This window comes from Urocampus carinirostris, chromosome 8 (genome assembly GCF_059441175.1).
Source record: "Urocampus carinirostris isolate Australia breed hairy pipefish chromosome 8, RoL_Ucar_1.0, whole genome shotgun sequence".
NCBI classification, from domain to species: Eukaryota; Metazoa; Chordata; class Actinopteri; order Syngnathiformes; family Syngnathidae; genus Urocampus; species Urocampus carinirostris.
In genome coordinates, this window is record NC_142356.1 from 44124395 (window position 1) to 44140166 (window position 15772).

Sequence of the window (15772 nt, forward strand, 5' to 3'; positions counted from 1 at the left end):
TTAAATGGACTGAACCATTTGAAGGCAGTTGAGTTGTTTACATTTTTGTTTTGTTTGACCTTTTTATCTTGTCTTTTTAATCCAAATTAATCCTGTCCTGTCCTTTGCTAAGGTTTTTTTTTTTTTTTTTACAGAAAGTTAAAAAAAAACAACACATTTTTGGGGGTGCTTGGGTTGATTTTTTTGGGGGGGCGGGGGGGGGGGTTGGGGGGGGGGGGGGGGGGCTGGGGGGGTTTCTGGGTATTGGGCCCCCCAAAACAAGCTAGTTCCGCCCATAATGGGAAACGTGCAATTCTGCTCGGCAGCGGCTTGCGAGCCCCGTGTTGCCAACCCCCACACTACAGCAATTTTTCAAGAGTTTAAGTTGGTGCCAGTTACCTAAGAGGTCTTCAAAGAATCATTCAGCGTCTAGAATGCACATCGGCACACTCTTCTGCCATCTCAAAAAGGAAGTGGTAGGGCCCGCTCCGTCTCGCTAGTTCGCTAGCGCTTTCCCCGCTGTTACTGCAAAGTCCCGCCTTCAGGTGGCGCTGGGAAAGAAGAAGTTCTAGAGTGTGCCGCCAATCCAATTTAGATGACGTGCTGTGGGAGGCCGCTAAGTGCAGCGGCGTGAGTCCCCCATTGGTCTGCGCATTGATATTGGCACCGTGATGCAGGAGCAAAGTCGCCACAGTGACGTGCCCCCATCGGCACGCACTGTGGAGAGGAGTCCAGCCATCCACAGTGCGAGGGTTTACCTTTGACCCACCGGCTAGCAAAACGGCCGCTGCATCCATGTTGTTGCTATAGGCGGCCCGGTGAAGAGGAGTGTAAGCGTCCTCGTCACTAACGTGCACCAAGGAAGCATCCGCTGCTAACAATCGCTGGAGTGTGGAGACCTGCTGGGTAAAATCACACCGGTCATCAATAGAGGATTTAATCTGACACGCTGAAAATTGCTTGGCACCAGTGTAATGAATGACTCCACGGGATTGGTATATTCTATGTTCCAAGCCATATGTTTCTCAGCACGATATTTCAAAAATAAAGCTGAGGGTGAACAAACACTATCTAAAGCTACCTACAGTTTTTTGTTGCCCTGGATGCAACAGTTAAAAACTTACAATACAGACAGACAGAAAGCAGATTCAGCATTTAAAACTTTTAGCATGGCCACACTAGAGAACCAGTTCACGACTAGGAGGCAACAAGCATCACACAATACAACCGATAGAGGGATTTTATAGACGCCATTTTTTGGACCAAAAGGCGCACCAAAAAAAAAAAAAAAAACATCAACAGGCCGGAAATTGGAAAGTGCACCTTGTAATCCGATGGCGCCCTATATACTGGTCAACACGGTAGATACAATTGGAAATGCAAATTACAATTACCGTATTTTTCGCACTATAGGGCGCACCGGGTTATAGGGCGCACCCCCCAAAAATAGTTTTTGGTCCTATATCTTCCATAGATAAGGCGCACCGGATTATAAGGCGCTACAATGGGAACGTCGACAAAACAGTCAGATGATTCAGTCCAACTTCTTACCCCCTTAACATTCCCAAAGCTTGCAAAGACGCAAATACGTGTCGAGAACACGTGCGGATGCGGTGTCCGTACGATGTCACTCAAATGCATCGTTTCAAATATAATTCGGAAGGTAAAGTCTTGGGATACAAGAAATGCCAAACATTTCTTAGTTTCTATTTTCTTTTTTGCTCGCAACTTTACCGTGCATATGACAATAAACACTTGGAATTGAGTAGAATTCACTCATCACAGCAACATCAAGATCGTTCTAAAACAAGATACCGGGAAAATATAAAGCCGCATAGCTCACCTAAGTTCTCACGTTCAATAATGATACGCAATCATGGTCTTCGCCATTGCTAAACTCGGCCAATTGCAGGGTTTGTTTTGGCCATCTAGCCAATCCGAGGCTCCGAATAACTTCAGCCAATAGCGATCGATTTAACGGATGATTGACACATCTTTTTCGGCCAATTGCAGGGTTTGTTTTGGCCCTCTAGCCAATCCGAGGCTCTGAATAACTTCAGCCAATAGCGATCGATTCAACGGATGATTGATACATCGTTTTCGGCCAATTGCAGGGTTTGTTTTGGCGCTCTAGCCAATCCGAGGCTCCGAATAACTTCAGCCAATAGTGATCAATTCAAATGATGATTGACACATTGGTTAGCCAATGAAACGCCGGTAAATAAATCCCAGCATACACCGCGGACTACTTTGCCTTCGGGGGAAAATCTAGTCGGCGGCGGCAAGTTAGTTGCAAGACTTTGCGAATTAATTTTGTTCCATAAATAAGGCGCACTGTATTATAAGGCGCATGGTCAGCTTTTGAAAAAAATTAAGACTTTTAGGTGCGCCTTATAGTGCGGAAAATACGGTAAATGCAACTGCATGCAGTCACTGTTCTGCCTTTGAAAAACATATTGAGTGGTCTTCGAGTGCCCTCTCGTAGTAGAACAGAAGAGCAGAACTTTGACGGCAGCTCAGACACCAACATACTCGCTCAGCGCAAATCCTCTTTGATGTTGTTTAGACCCAGGGTCCTTAATAGCAGACCGTGGTCTACGACTGGACCGAGGCACACCTCTCTGCGGACCCAGGGAAAATGGTACTTTTTAAACTAAATACAAAAACGTTTTTAAAAAGCTTTTTGTCCGTCGCTGATCTATCGCCATGCGCTACCATTGTATTGCCAAATTATCTTTCATTTTTAGTCAAACATCTTCCATGTTCCCACGTTTGTTGCAGAGAGAGTACAAGGGTACGAGAGAGAGAGAGAGAGAGAGAGAGAGAGAGAGAGAGAGAGAGAGAGAGAGAGAGAGAGAGAGAGAGAGAGAGAGAGAGAGAGAGAGAGAGAGAGAGAGAGAGAGAGAGAGAGAGAGAGAGAGAGTTGTGCTTCGGGAGACAGCGCTGATTGGCTGTTGCCTGGGTGACATTGTATTCGCCTATTCTTTGCGGCAGCGTGTTGGGGAGGCTCCGTCAAGAAGAAGGATGCCTCTTGTCTCAATAAACTGGCGAGGAAAGCGAGCTCTGTTGTGGGCACAGAGCTCGACAGCCTGACAACAGTAGCTGAGAGATGGGCACTGAAAAAGCTGCGGTCAATCATGGACAAATCATCACATCCACTACACAGCATTATATCCAGACAGAAGAGCAGCTTCAGCGACAGACTGCTGTCACTGTCTTGTACCACGGACAGACTGAAGAGATCTTTTATTCCTCATGCCATGAGGCTCTTTAACTCCACCCGGCGGAGTAAAGGCCCACATTAAACCACACCCCTTACATTGCATATTACCGTACTTTTATTGCACTGTGTATTTTATGTAGCACTATTTAAATACTCTATTCAACACGCTACAGTGGGTATTAGCACGTCACATTGGGTATTTGTATATTGTATTCCTTTTGCCTTATTATTGTATTGTTCTCAGCGAAGGGATGCTGCTGGAAATGTGAATTTCCCTGCGGGGATGAATAAAGTATCTATCTATCTATCTTTTATGGGCTGCATACCTGTCAACCTCCACGGCTCCATGCCCTTACAAAATGTAGTATTTTCCCTTACAAGATACAAAACAATCTTACACCATATATTTTCAAACGTGTTTATTTATGTAGTTTAACAGGTTATATTGCACATGTGTTTCGTTATATCATATGTATTGTTAATTAGCATTTTGTTGTGAGATACTGAGTTGCTCGACATGAATGAGGTTTATTATAAAAAAGGTTCAAGAATTAAGTAGCTTGGACGTTCACCGTAGAAGGAAAAAATACATGCAAATATAATTAAGTAGAATACTGTACTACATTTTCTTAATCAAATTATTAATTCTTTTTCTGCATTAAAATGGTAATGTTATGATTAAAGGGATAACCACAAACCTGTCTTTTTTTCATTTTCTCCTTTTATACATCCTTTTTTCTTAACTTCTTTAAACAACATAATAATTCGTAATAAAATGCATCAAAGCAAGTGAGCCGTTTGAGAGCCGGCTCTCTTTAATGAGTTGAGCCGAAAAAGTCGGTTCTCTAAAAAGAGACGGACTTCCTTTCACTACATAACTACCACACCAAATCCGAGGCTGCAGACGCATGCGCACAGTAGCATCAAACCGCTCGCTTAGTCTGCAACGGAAAAAAAACCGATACCGAGATAGCAGCGAACTCGTTTGACTTGATTGATTTGCCATTTCGTGATAGTCTGTGTATACCGGATGGTACCCATAACTGACAACTTTGCGTTTTTCCGTACAGATTTTCTTGTACACGTCTTAAAATGCATAATAAACGTACTTTGTACGGCAAAAACGTACAGGTTGACAGGTATGGGGCTGTCATCTCTATGAAAAAGATTGCACTGATTGGCTGGGAGAGCGTGAAAACTGCTAGCTTGACTAGACCGACGAACACTACATATCAAGTGCCCTCTCATGCTTAACATGTTAATAGTTTGTTGCTAAAATGTCATAATGTCCAAAAGCCATCTTCTGCAGCCGAGGAACGGCGCGCCAAGGACCCTTTCTTTGGCTGCCACCTGGCTCTCTACGCACCTGAACCCATGGCTCCTCCCACAGGTGGTGAGCCAATGGAAAAGGGGGACCCACATACAAACTGACTTTTTTTTGTTATTTGACTTGAAATATGATTCAAATAAGATTGTGATTATATTGATGTAAACAGGACAACAATGAAGAAGAGCCAAAGCAAGGTACACACTTACTCTATTGTTTTCTGCAGCCCAAAGAACGAGCTCCTCCGGTTTACCCTTAAGACTTTCTTCTTTTTCTAAGTACCACTCCTCACTATGGACCTCTTCATCCTCCATTTCGCCTTCTTCATCCGTACTCCCAGTCCAGACGCTGCTGAATCCTCGCGGGATCAGGTGGCTGTGTGTATTGAGGAGCTCGAGCTGATTCATCTCATCCGAAAACTCCATGCTGAGGTCTCTTTTGTCGGAGGATCCAAAAACAAAGTAATGAGACAAAATGGTTGTTATGAAGGCAATTAGCATCATGGGGACTTTCCTGGTTTAATTTGGCTTTGACATGTCCCAGTTAATCACAGAATTACTATCAGAATCATATTTATTATTGTATTGCTACAACAAAATTACGGTTGAACTCCAGTTGGCAAAAAATACAATATTTACACTAATAAATAGAAACAAATAAAGTGTTCACCTCTAAGGTAAAGTATTCACATCTGAAATAAAAATACACAACCTGGATATTGCACTTAAAACTAACAAGTCGGGCGCCATGTGGTAGAAGGCAGCAAGAAAAGTAGCCCTGGCAAAAACCATTACAAACTAACGTAATACCTACCAAGAAAACGACAGAAAGGGGATAATTTGTAAATGTTATCAAAGAAAAACACGACAATAAAATATGCTCAAGAAGGGGAGACTTGTCGAGGACAAACAGACCGAGGGAACAGAGGGGGACGGCGCCGGCCGGCGGCGGACATGACGCGGCCATACTCGAAGATAGAAGAATAGAATAGAATATACTTTTATTGTCATTCTTTGTAACAATGCACACAGAACGAAATGTCGATACCTGACCCGTACAGTTAAACTGTAGCGAGCCGATGCAGCCGCAGCCAAACAGGGCGCAGCCATTTTAGTCATTAGGTGACAAAACCCCACAATTCCAACCCTGAATGCTGAGCGCCAAGCAAGGAGGCAATGAGAACCAATGTTGGAAGTCTTAGATATGACTCGGCCGAGGCTTGAACCAGCGACCTCCCAGTATCAAAACGCGCGACCTACCATCTAGGCTACCGAGCTGGTGAGAACAAGATTATCATGGCAAGATTTGAGAAAAGTATCTAAGAGCTTCTGGAAAGGACTGTGTTGCTGGAGCAAGAAGTGGAGCGCATGGAGAAGGTAGATGCTAAAACGGAAGATCAAACGTCGCGATCGGAGCTTGTTTCGTATAATTTACATGGGCTGAACCACCTCATTAAGAGAAAGAAGATATTGAATCAACTCAAGAAAATTGAAAAGTTCGGTAGCTTTATTACAAGACACACATTTGACAGAGATTGAACATAAGGAGTTAAAAAGAGAATGGGTTAACCAGATGAATTACGCCTCTTATGGTCAGAGAAAGGGAGTAGCAATTTTATTTGGAAAAAGTGTAGCATTTAAAGTCGAAAAAGAAGTGAAGAACAATCTGGGTATATGATGATTATAGGGACAAGGGCCGGTATGGAAATATCAATAATGAATGTTTATGCACCAACTGAAGAAAAGGGGAAATATTTTCAATTATTAGCTAAAGTAATAACCAATTGTGCGAAGGGAATGTTACTTATAGAATGTAATTTTAATACTGTACAAATTGGCAAAGTGGACAGGTACCCATCGGTACATGGACCAAGTACAAAGAGGTCGAGAGTGTTAACTAACGAATTGAGACTGATAGATCCTTGGAGAGATAAGAACCCCCAAACTTAAGACTATACTTTCTATTCAAACCCTCACGGCAGCTATTCAAGGAATGATTTCTTCTACATTTTAAGACAACATATGCATACAGTAGTGTAGTGTGGTAACGTAAATAATACTATCAGTGGCCATGCTCCAATTACTTTAAAATTATTTTTTGACAATGAACCACATTTTAGGTATTGGAGGATGAACGTGTCTCTCCTCTCAGATAAAAATGAAGAAGAGGAAATAAAGCAATGTATGAAGGAATATTTTCAAATGGATAACAACGGGGAGGTTTCTCCATCAATATTATGGGAGGGAGGGAAAGCTGTAATAGGGGGGAAAATAATTGAAATATCTTCTCGACTGAAACGATTAAATAATCAAAAAGAATTGGAGGATAAGATTAAGGAACTAGAAGCAGAACATAAAAGAACCCCAAATTAATAATAGATTATTAAAAACAACAAGAGGCAAATTAGCTGAACTTTTAAAAAAAATGAGGCAGAAGGGCCTTTGCGTTTTATGAATCAGAGATATTATGAAATGGGCAATAGAGCCAGTCGGTTACTAGCCTTCTAACTTAAAAAGCCCAAACAGATAGAATTATTTCACGGATAAAACATTCTATTTCTAAACAACGTTTAGCAAAACCCAAAGGTATTGCAAAAGCGTTTGCAGATTATTATAAAGATTTATACAATCCATCGGTCCATCCATTATCTTCCGCTTATCCGGGGTCGGGTCGCGGGGGCAGCAACCTGAAAAGGGAAGCCCAGACGTCCCTATCCCCAGCCACTTCCTCCAGCTCATCCGACGGGATCTCGAGGCATTTCCAAGCCAGCCGAGAGACATAGTCTCTCCAGCGTGTCCTGGGTCACCCCCGGGGCCTCCTGCCGGTGGGACATGCCCGGAACACCTCCCGAAGGAGGCGTCCAGGAGGCATCCTTATCAGATACCCGAGCCACCTCAACTGGCTCCTCTCAATGCGGAGGGGCAGTGGTTCTACACAGAGTCCCTCCCGGATGACTGAGCTTCTCACCTTATGTCTAAGGGAAAACCTAGACACCCTGCGGAGGAAACTCATTTCGGCCACTTGTATCGGGGATCGTGTTCTTTCGGTCATAACCCAAAGTTCATGACCATAGGTGAGGGTAGGAACGTAGATCAACCAGTAGATTGATAACGTTGCCTTTTGGCTCAGACGCTGCAGCTACCAGTCTGTTGATCTCCGTTCCATCCTACCCTCAATCGTGAGCAAGACCCCATGATATTTGAACTCCTCCACTTGGGGCAAGATCTCATCCCCAACCCGGAGTGAGCACGCCACCCTTTTCCGACTGAGTACCATGGTCTCGGACTTGGAGGTGCTGACCCTCATCCCGGCCGCTTCACACTCGGCTGCGAATCGCTCCAGCTGAGATCACGGCCTGAGGAAGCCAACAGCACCACGTCATCTGCAAAAAGCAGTGACGCAATGCTGAGGCCCCCAAACCGGACTCCATCCCCACCAGGGCTGCGCCTAGAAATTCTGTCCATAAAAGTTATGAACAGAATCGATGACAAAGGGCACCCCTGGCGGAGTCCAACCCTCACAGGGAACGAATCCGACTTACTGCTGGCAATGCGGACCAGACTCTGGCACTGGGCATATAGGGACCGCACAGCCCGGATAAGACTGTGCGGTACCCCATACTCCCGAAGCACCCCCCACAGGGCCTCCCGAGGGACACGGTCGAATGCCTTCTCCAAGTCCACAAAACACATGTAGACCGGACAGGCAAACTCCCATGCACCCTCAAGGACCCTGCAGAGTGTGTAGAGCTGGTCCAATGTTCCACGGCCAGGACGAATCCGAGACTCGACCTCCTGGCAGACCCTCCTCTCCAGTACCCCTGAATAGACCTTACCAGGGAGGCTGAGAAGTGTGATTCCCCTGTAGTTGGAACACACTCTCCGGTCCCCCTTCTTAAAGAGGGGAACCACCACCCCAGTCTGCCAGTCCAGAGGCACTTTCCCCAATGTCCACATGATGTTGCAGAGGCGTGTAAACCATGACACGCCCACAACATCCAGAGCCTTAATGAACTTCGGGGGGATCTCATCGACCCCCAGGGCCCTGCCACCGAGGAACTTTTTGACCACCTCGGTGACTTCAACCCCAGAGATACGAGAGCCGAGCTCAGAGTCCTCCGGCTCTGCTTCACCAGAGGAAGACGTGTAGGTGGGGTTGAGGAAGTCTTCGAAGTACTCCGCCCACCGATTCACAACGTCCCGGGTCGAGGTAAGCCGCGCCCCATCGCCACTATACACAGTGTCGATGGCACACCCTTGTTTGCAGTAAGTATAGAACCACTCGCGGAATCAATGAGACAAAATGAGCAAAAAAGGGGAATATTGGATGAGGAAGGAAAGGAGCATAAAATTTCCGTTTGCAGATGACTTGTTGGTAATGCTTAAAGAGCCCTCTTTATCAATACCACCACTGTTGGAGAATCTTAAAATATATGGAAAAGTAGCTGGATATTTAAATAATGAGAGCAATGATGATATCAGGAAAATGTCCAACAGAGGTGATAGATAGACAGATTTCATTTCAAATGGTGACAAAACCCATTTCAAAAAATAAAGGGTTTAAATATTTGGGGGTGACTAACACACCACCTCCCACACAGCTGTTTGATGCAAATTATGGAAAGTTAATGAAAGAAATAAAGAAAGATGGGAAATTTTGCCCTTAAGCCTTATCGGAGGGTAGAAACACTTAAAATGAACATATTACGAAGACTATTATTTCTGTTTCATTCTCTTCGTATTCTGATCCCGTTATCCACATTTCAAGTGTTAAATAAATTTATATCAAAATTCCTTTGGCAAAATAAGAAACCTAGAATTAAATGCAAAACCCTTTTAGCTTCCAAAGAAAAAGGGGGCCTGGACCTACCGAATATTAGATATTATTATTGCGCAGCTCAAATTAAAGCTCTTATTCATTGGATTACTAGAGACAAAGATACAATATGGGTGGACATGGAGCAGCGGTCTTGTCCAAATGTGCCTGTGCCTGTGGAATCCATTCATATCAGTATTCATGTGGAAGATGTTAAAACTCCAGAATGAATGGATTAAGGGAAATATTAAAACATGGTCAACAATACAAAACAAAAAAAAAATATCAAGGTCTGTGAATCGGGCTACAAAAATAGCGAAAAACCCAGATTTTAAACCTGGAGTTATGGATGTAGGATTTTAAAAATGGGCCCAAAAAGGATTGATGTTGATTAAGTCTTAGAAGGACATGTATTGAAATATTTTGAACAACTTCAACAAGAATTTGACCTACCCAGAAATTATTTTTACAAATACTTGCAACTCAGGCATTACCTCCAGAAACATGATGAATGGGGGAAAAGATGTAAAGAGCCAACTAAAGTTGAGGAATTAGTGATATCATACTCAAAAGGACAATCAAAAAAGGGGGTCATCTGAAAATTGTATAAAGCTCTGCAAATGGATCGCAGTAATGATGGAATGGAGGTTAAGGAAAAATGGGAACTAGAAGGTAATGTAGTGATAAACAGGGATCATAATGGAGATTTTCATTGTCAGCTGAAATAGCCAGGGTCCAGGGGCCACAGGCCCCGGCCAGGTCCAGGGCGGAGCCAACAGCATTTATCTTATTTGCTATGTGAAAAGTGCACTAGAATGAATTAAATCCAACAAAACAGAAACCATGTATTATATATATATATATATATATATATATATATATATATATATATATATATATATATATATATCTCATCTCATCAGCCGTACCGCTTATCCTCATTAGGGTCGCGGGGGGGCTGGAGCCCATCCCAGCCATCTCCGGGCAGTGGGCAGGGGACACCCTGAACTGGTAAAAAGTAAAAAGTAAAAATGTGATACTTCTATACACCCTCTATCACCTCTAAATATAAAAATATATCCAATCCATGTTGGTGTAACTGTGGGAGGGTGGGAAATTTCACGCATATTTTCTGGAAGAATTTCTGGAGAAGTATTCAGACAGAGATAAAATTAATCATAATTAATTATTAATTAATCATTGGTTGGGAGTTGCAGTTGGACCCAGTGACCTATGTATTAGAACTTTGCCAGAAGAATTATTGACTGGTGAACATAAATATGTACCGTATTTTCCGCACTATAAGGCGCACCTAAAAGCCTTTATTTTTTTCAAAAGCTGACCATGCGCCTTATAATACAATGCGCCTTATTTATGGATCAACATTAAGTTTTTCCAACTAACTTGCAGCCGCTGACTCGATTTTCCCCCGAACGCCAAGTAGTACGCGGTGGATGGTGGGATTTATTTACCGGCATTTCATTGGCTAACCAATGTGTCAATCATTAGTTGAATCGATCACTATTGGCTAAAGTTATTCGGAGGTCAAGAGGCGGATCCTTTTTTATCATTTACAGACTGCCATTGGCTCAAACGGCAAACAAAGCCTGCAATTGGCCGAAAAAGATGTGTCAATCATCAGTTGAATCGATCACTATTGGCTAGAGTTATTCGGAGGTCAAGAGGCGGATCCTTTTTATAATGTACAGGATGCCATTGGCTTAAACAGCGAAACAAAGCCTGCAATTGGCCGAAAAAGATGAATGCGTATAGCATGTGGCCGATGGCATAGGGAAAGCATTTTTTTCTATTCTGTATTTGTAAATATTGTATTCTCCTGGATTTACTACCCTCACGGATATAAGAGGACATTGCCTGCACATTATTATGAACACAATGACTTCGGTGAGCTATTCCCGGTTTTATATTGTCTTGTTTCAGACTGAACTCGATGTTTCTGTGATAAGCGGTGCAGATAATGGATGGAATGGAGTGTCTATTTTTAAATTAAACTCAATTCCAAGTGTTTATTGTCATATGCACAGTAAAGTTGCGAGCGAAAAAGAAAATAGATACGAAGGAATGGTTATCATTTCTTGAATCCCAAGACTTTAACCTTCCGAATGATGGAACGATGCATTTGAGTGACATCTTACGGACACCGCATTCGCACGTGTTCTCGACACGTATTTGCGTCTTTGCAAGCTTTTGGAATGTTAAGGGGGTAATAAGTTGGACTGAACTATCTGACTGTTTTGTCCACGTTCCCATTGTAGCGCCTTATAATCCGGTGCGTCTTATATATGTCAAAAATAGGACCAAAAACTATTTTTTCGGGGTGCGCCCTATAACCCGGTGCGCCTTATAGTGCGGAAAATACGGTACTAAGGGTTATGCTTCTGGTAGCAAAAAAATGGTCACAGTTTCCTGGCTGAAACCGCAACCTCCTGACATAAAACAATGGAGAGAAAAAATAAAGCAAATGTACATTATGGAAAAAAATCACTGCAAGACTTCAACTGAAACTAGATCAATTCGAGAAAAGATGGAAGCTTATCACACAATTTTTTCTTTATGTCTAAACACCTCACCATTTATTTTATTAACATTTGTTGTTGTTTTTTCTGTTATTTATGGGAATGTCAATTGTATATATTTTGTGGTTTGTGTATCTGTATGATGGTTGACCCAACCCTCTGTCAAATTGTGTGTGAAAAATAAAGTTTAAAAACAAAACTAACAAAAAAAAACCTACAAGTCAACATGACAACTGGACTATGTCCATTTTCACAATATTATGGAAATTAAGTCAAGCGTAAATAAGGCAAACAGTGTGATATACAAATGTTTAACAGTATTAAAATAAAATAAAGTAAAGTAAAAAAACTTCTGGTGGGTGGGTTGAATCCCTTAACTACTAGGGTTGTACGGGCACCACTTCCTGTGGTGTGTCTTGGGCAAGTACAGCCTGATGGCGCCCATCTATCTCCAGGCAAGATTATTTCTACTGCAATAATACTTATTACTTATACTGCAAATGAAATACTTTTACTGTGCAATGGTTTTAGAGCTGGAAAAAAATGAATTGGAACCATAAAAAAAAGTCAAGAATATTTAAAACAAAAACTGTACACAGGGTACAACGCCCAGCAAGCATGTTAAGTAGAACCCCGGCACCCTCATACAACATTTTAGCTTTGCATTGTGGAATAAGATTGTGTTTTTCAGCAACACTTTACAGGATTTTAACCCACCACTATAAGACGTCAAGAACAAATTATTTTGTGTCCTCAATCAGAGTCAGATTCAGATCTACTTTATTGTCATTCTAGTACACGTGTATACAGAACGAAATGTCGATACATCTGACCCGCACAGTTTCCTTGAATGTACAGATATAAGTAAAAGTTGTATTGTATTATGGCTACGTATAGTATTTTACCATAGTGCCGATAGTGCAAGAGGAGTAGCTAACCAGGTGTGCAAAATGGGCAGTCAGGTTAACAAGTCAGGTAAACAGTAACATTAACACTGTAACAATAACGCTGTAAGTACAATAGTGCAGAGAGCAAATGTGCAAGGAGTGGCAAGCTATAAAGAACTGCCAGTAGTGCAAAAAGTCAGATTAGCAGCCTTTTAGATTTAGGTTAACTATATGTTAGATTGACCATTTAACAGTCTAATGGCCAGGGGGACTAGACTACTGCGGAACCTGGTGGTCCTGCACCGCACACTGCAGTACCTCTTCCCAGAGGCTAGCAGAGTGAACAGTCCATGATGGGGGTGAGAGGGGTCCCCGATAATGTTCTTAGCATGGGATAGGCAGCGCTTCTGGCCAATGTCCTGAATGGAGGGAAGTGTAGTCCCGATTATTTTCTCTGCTGTCCTCGTTACCCTCCTCACACTACCCCAGTCGGTAGCGCTGCAGCCTCCACACCACACAGAGATACAGCTGGTCAGGATACTCTCTATGGCGCCCCTGTAGAATGTGATGAGGGAGGGTGGGGGCAGGTGGGCTCTCCTCATCCTCCGCAGGAAGTAGAGGCGCTGCTGTGCCCTCTTAACCAGTGATGCAGTGTTCACGGACCAGGTGAATTTGTTTGTAATGTGCACCCCTTGATACTGCTGACAACCTCCACAGCCTTGTTGTTGATGCAAAGTGGGGCATGGTTGGGCTGGTTTTTCCTAAAGTCGACAATGATCTCTTTAGTTTTGTCAACATTCAGGACCAGGCTGTTGTCCCTGCACCAGGCCACCAAATGCTCCACCTCCTCTCTGTAGGCCAGGTCGTTGTCGTCCCTGATGAGGCCCACCACTGTTGTGTCGTCAGCATACTTCACGATGTGGTTTGTGGCGGACCTAGGGACGCAGTCGTGCGTCATCAAGGTGAACAGCAAGGGGCTCAGGACACAGCCTTGGGGGGAGCCCGTGCTGAGGTAGATGACATCTGAGATGTTCTGACCTATCCGCACTGATTGGGGTCTGTCACTGAGGAAGTCCAGCAGCCAGTTCCGCAGGGGGGTGTTGAAACCCAGGAGTCTCATTTTGTCTACCAGATGTTGTGGGATGATGGTGTTGAATGCTGAACTGAAGTCCAGGAACAGCATCCGCACATGGGTGTTCTTCTCCTCTAGGTGTGTCAGGCTCAGGTGAAGCGCAGAGCAAGTCAAGTCAAGTCAATTTAATTTGTATAGCCCTTATTAATCACAAAGAGTCTCAAAGGGCTGCACAGGTTTATTGCACAGACTATTATTACAGACTATTATTACACCACTCCCTGATCTGAAACCAACAAGAGGGCAAGGAAAAACTCAAAAACCTCAAGATGAGGAAAATGAAACCTTAAGAAGGGACCGCACATGTGGTAATGAAATTAAATGAAATGATCTGCATTTATATAGCGCTTTTCAAGTCAATGACTTCCCAAAGCGCTTTACAATGTGCTCCACATTTCCCAATAGCCGCCTTGCAGCCATGTAAGGCGCTAACCTGCTTATTGGGGGTGTTAGGGGCTCAGTGTCTTACCCAAGGACACTTCGACATGTTACACGGACGAGCCGGGATTCGAACTGGGATCCCATGATCCCAAGACGAGCGCTCTACCTCCTGAGCTACTGCCGAAAAAGAAGTCAGGGCGTCTGTCTGCAAATGAATGAGAATCCCCCTTTCAGGATGACCGGGCTGCAATGGATGTTGCAATAACAAATAATACACAGATATTGTCAACAAAAAATATAGGTTATTCATATGCCATAGAGTAGAAGTGTGTTTTGATCAAAATATTATAAAATTCAAACTTTAAAGAATCAGTGCGTATGACGAGTTATGTCTCTAAGACACCTGCTCGCTATTGGTCGACATCGTATAAACGTTAGTCCGCTATTGGTGTGCGTCACGGCATCAAGAAAATACAGATATGCTATGGCTCAACTATCTCTAAATATGCATTTCTCTTTTTTTCATTCTGCTTTTTCATCAGTCACCGATACAATAATGTTATTTTTTAATTGTATTTATTTGCTCTGAAGAGAAAACATGATAACCAAGTAAATGAAGGTTGCGTTTATTTTAGAAAAATGAAGGTACAAAAATCCCTACACTTGCTTGTATGTTTGTGACCAATTGGTGATCAGGACTATTAAAGGAGGTGACTCAAGCAAGTGAAACCTTTAAGTGTATGACAATTCTTACAAGTTGGAAGGTAATCTACAATTGTACTCACCGCTCGTTTATTTCACGTTCAAGCAAAACCGGAACGTGCGTTTGACAGAGTTGTTTGGGAAATGTAGTTTTTAAGATTCACAATTATTTGAGCTCTCTCTGAAAAAGACTACATTACCCATGAAGAGTCACGACTTTCTCTTTTTCTGTCTCCATTTTATGTGTTGTTAATTGTGGTGCATTTTTCTGTTGCGACATTTAACAGTTTAAGAACTGCAATTCGACTTCTTCATTGGCCCTTTGTTCACACGTACGTGGCCTAACCTAGTTGCAACACCATTGGCGGACTGTAGTAGCCCGTTGTAAACAGTGGACGAAGGCAGTAAACGGTAGACAACAACGACAAAAACAGCTACACGTTTCAGCACCATTGGCAATGACTAGTCAAACGAATATAATATGAATATTGTTAGTAAGATGAGGTGGCTCACCTTATTGGAAAGCACAAAAAGCACTATATAGGGAAACGGAGGATAGCATTAGCAACGCTAGTTAGCCAGTGATACAGTCTTCCTCCAATTTGCCTGACTTCAATCTAGATGATTTGTACCACTATATTTCAAATGGAGTATCCCCATTCACCAGTGCTGATCTAAGAGTTTATAAGAGTCTGGATGCTTATCAGCGCTGTGTAGTGCCGACTGATGCCCCATGAATCACTGGCTTATAACAATAAAAGCAGCTCATTTACATATTATGAAATGGTA

The 15772-nt window shown here is 42.9% G+C and overlaps 1 protein-coding gene across 3 annotated transcripts; it reads right to left on the reverse strand.

The window, feature by feature from the left end:
* Positions 1–208: 208 nt before the first annotated feature.
* ankrd49 (ankyrin repeat domain 49) lies at positions 209–15204 on the reverse strand. Of its 3 annotated transcripts, none has more exons than XM_088342837.1 (4): positions 15067–15105; positions 14370–14486; positions 4739–4964; positions 209–878 (listed from the first exon to the last, which is right to left on the reverse strand). In XM_088342837.1, exons 2-4 carry the CDS (start codon positions 14423–14425, stop codon positions 402–404), a joined length of 759 nt encoding a protein of 252 aa, XP_088198963.1. In that variant the 5' UTR covers positions 14426–14486; positions 15067–15105; the 3' UTR covers positions 209–401. The 3 variants fall into 3 exon arrangements, with proteins under 3 accessions (XP_088198963.1, XP_088198962.1, XP_088198964.1); XM_088342836.1 differs by having other exon boundaries at positions 209–881; XM_088342838.1 differs by lacking the exon at positions 14370–14486 and having other exon boundaries at positions 209–881; positions 15067–15204.
* Between the last annotated feature and the right edge of the window lie 568 nt (positions 15205–15772).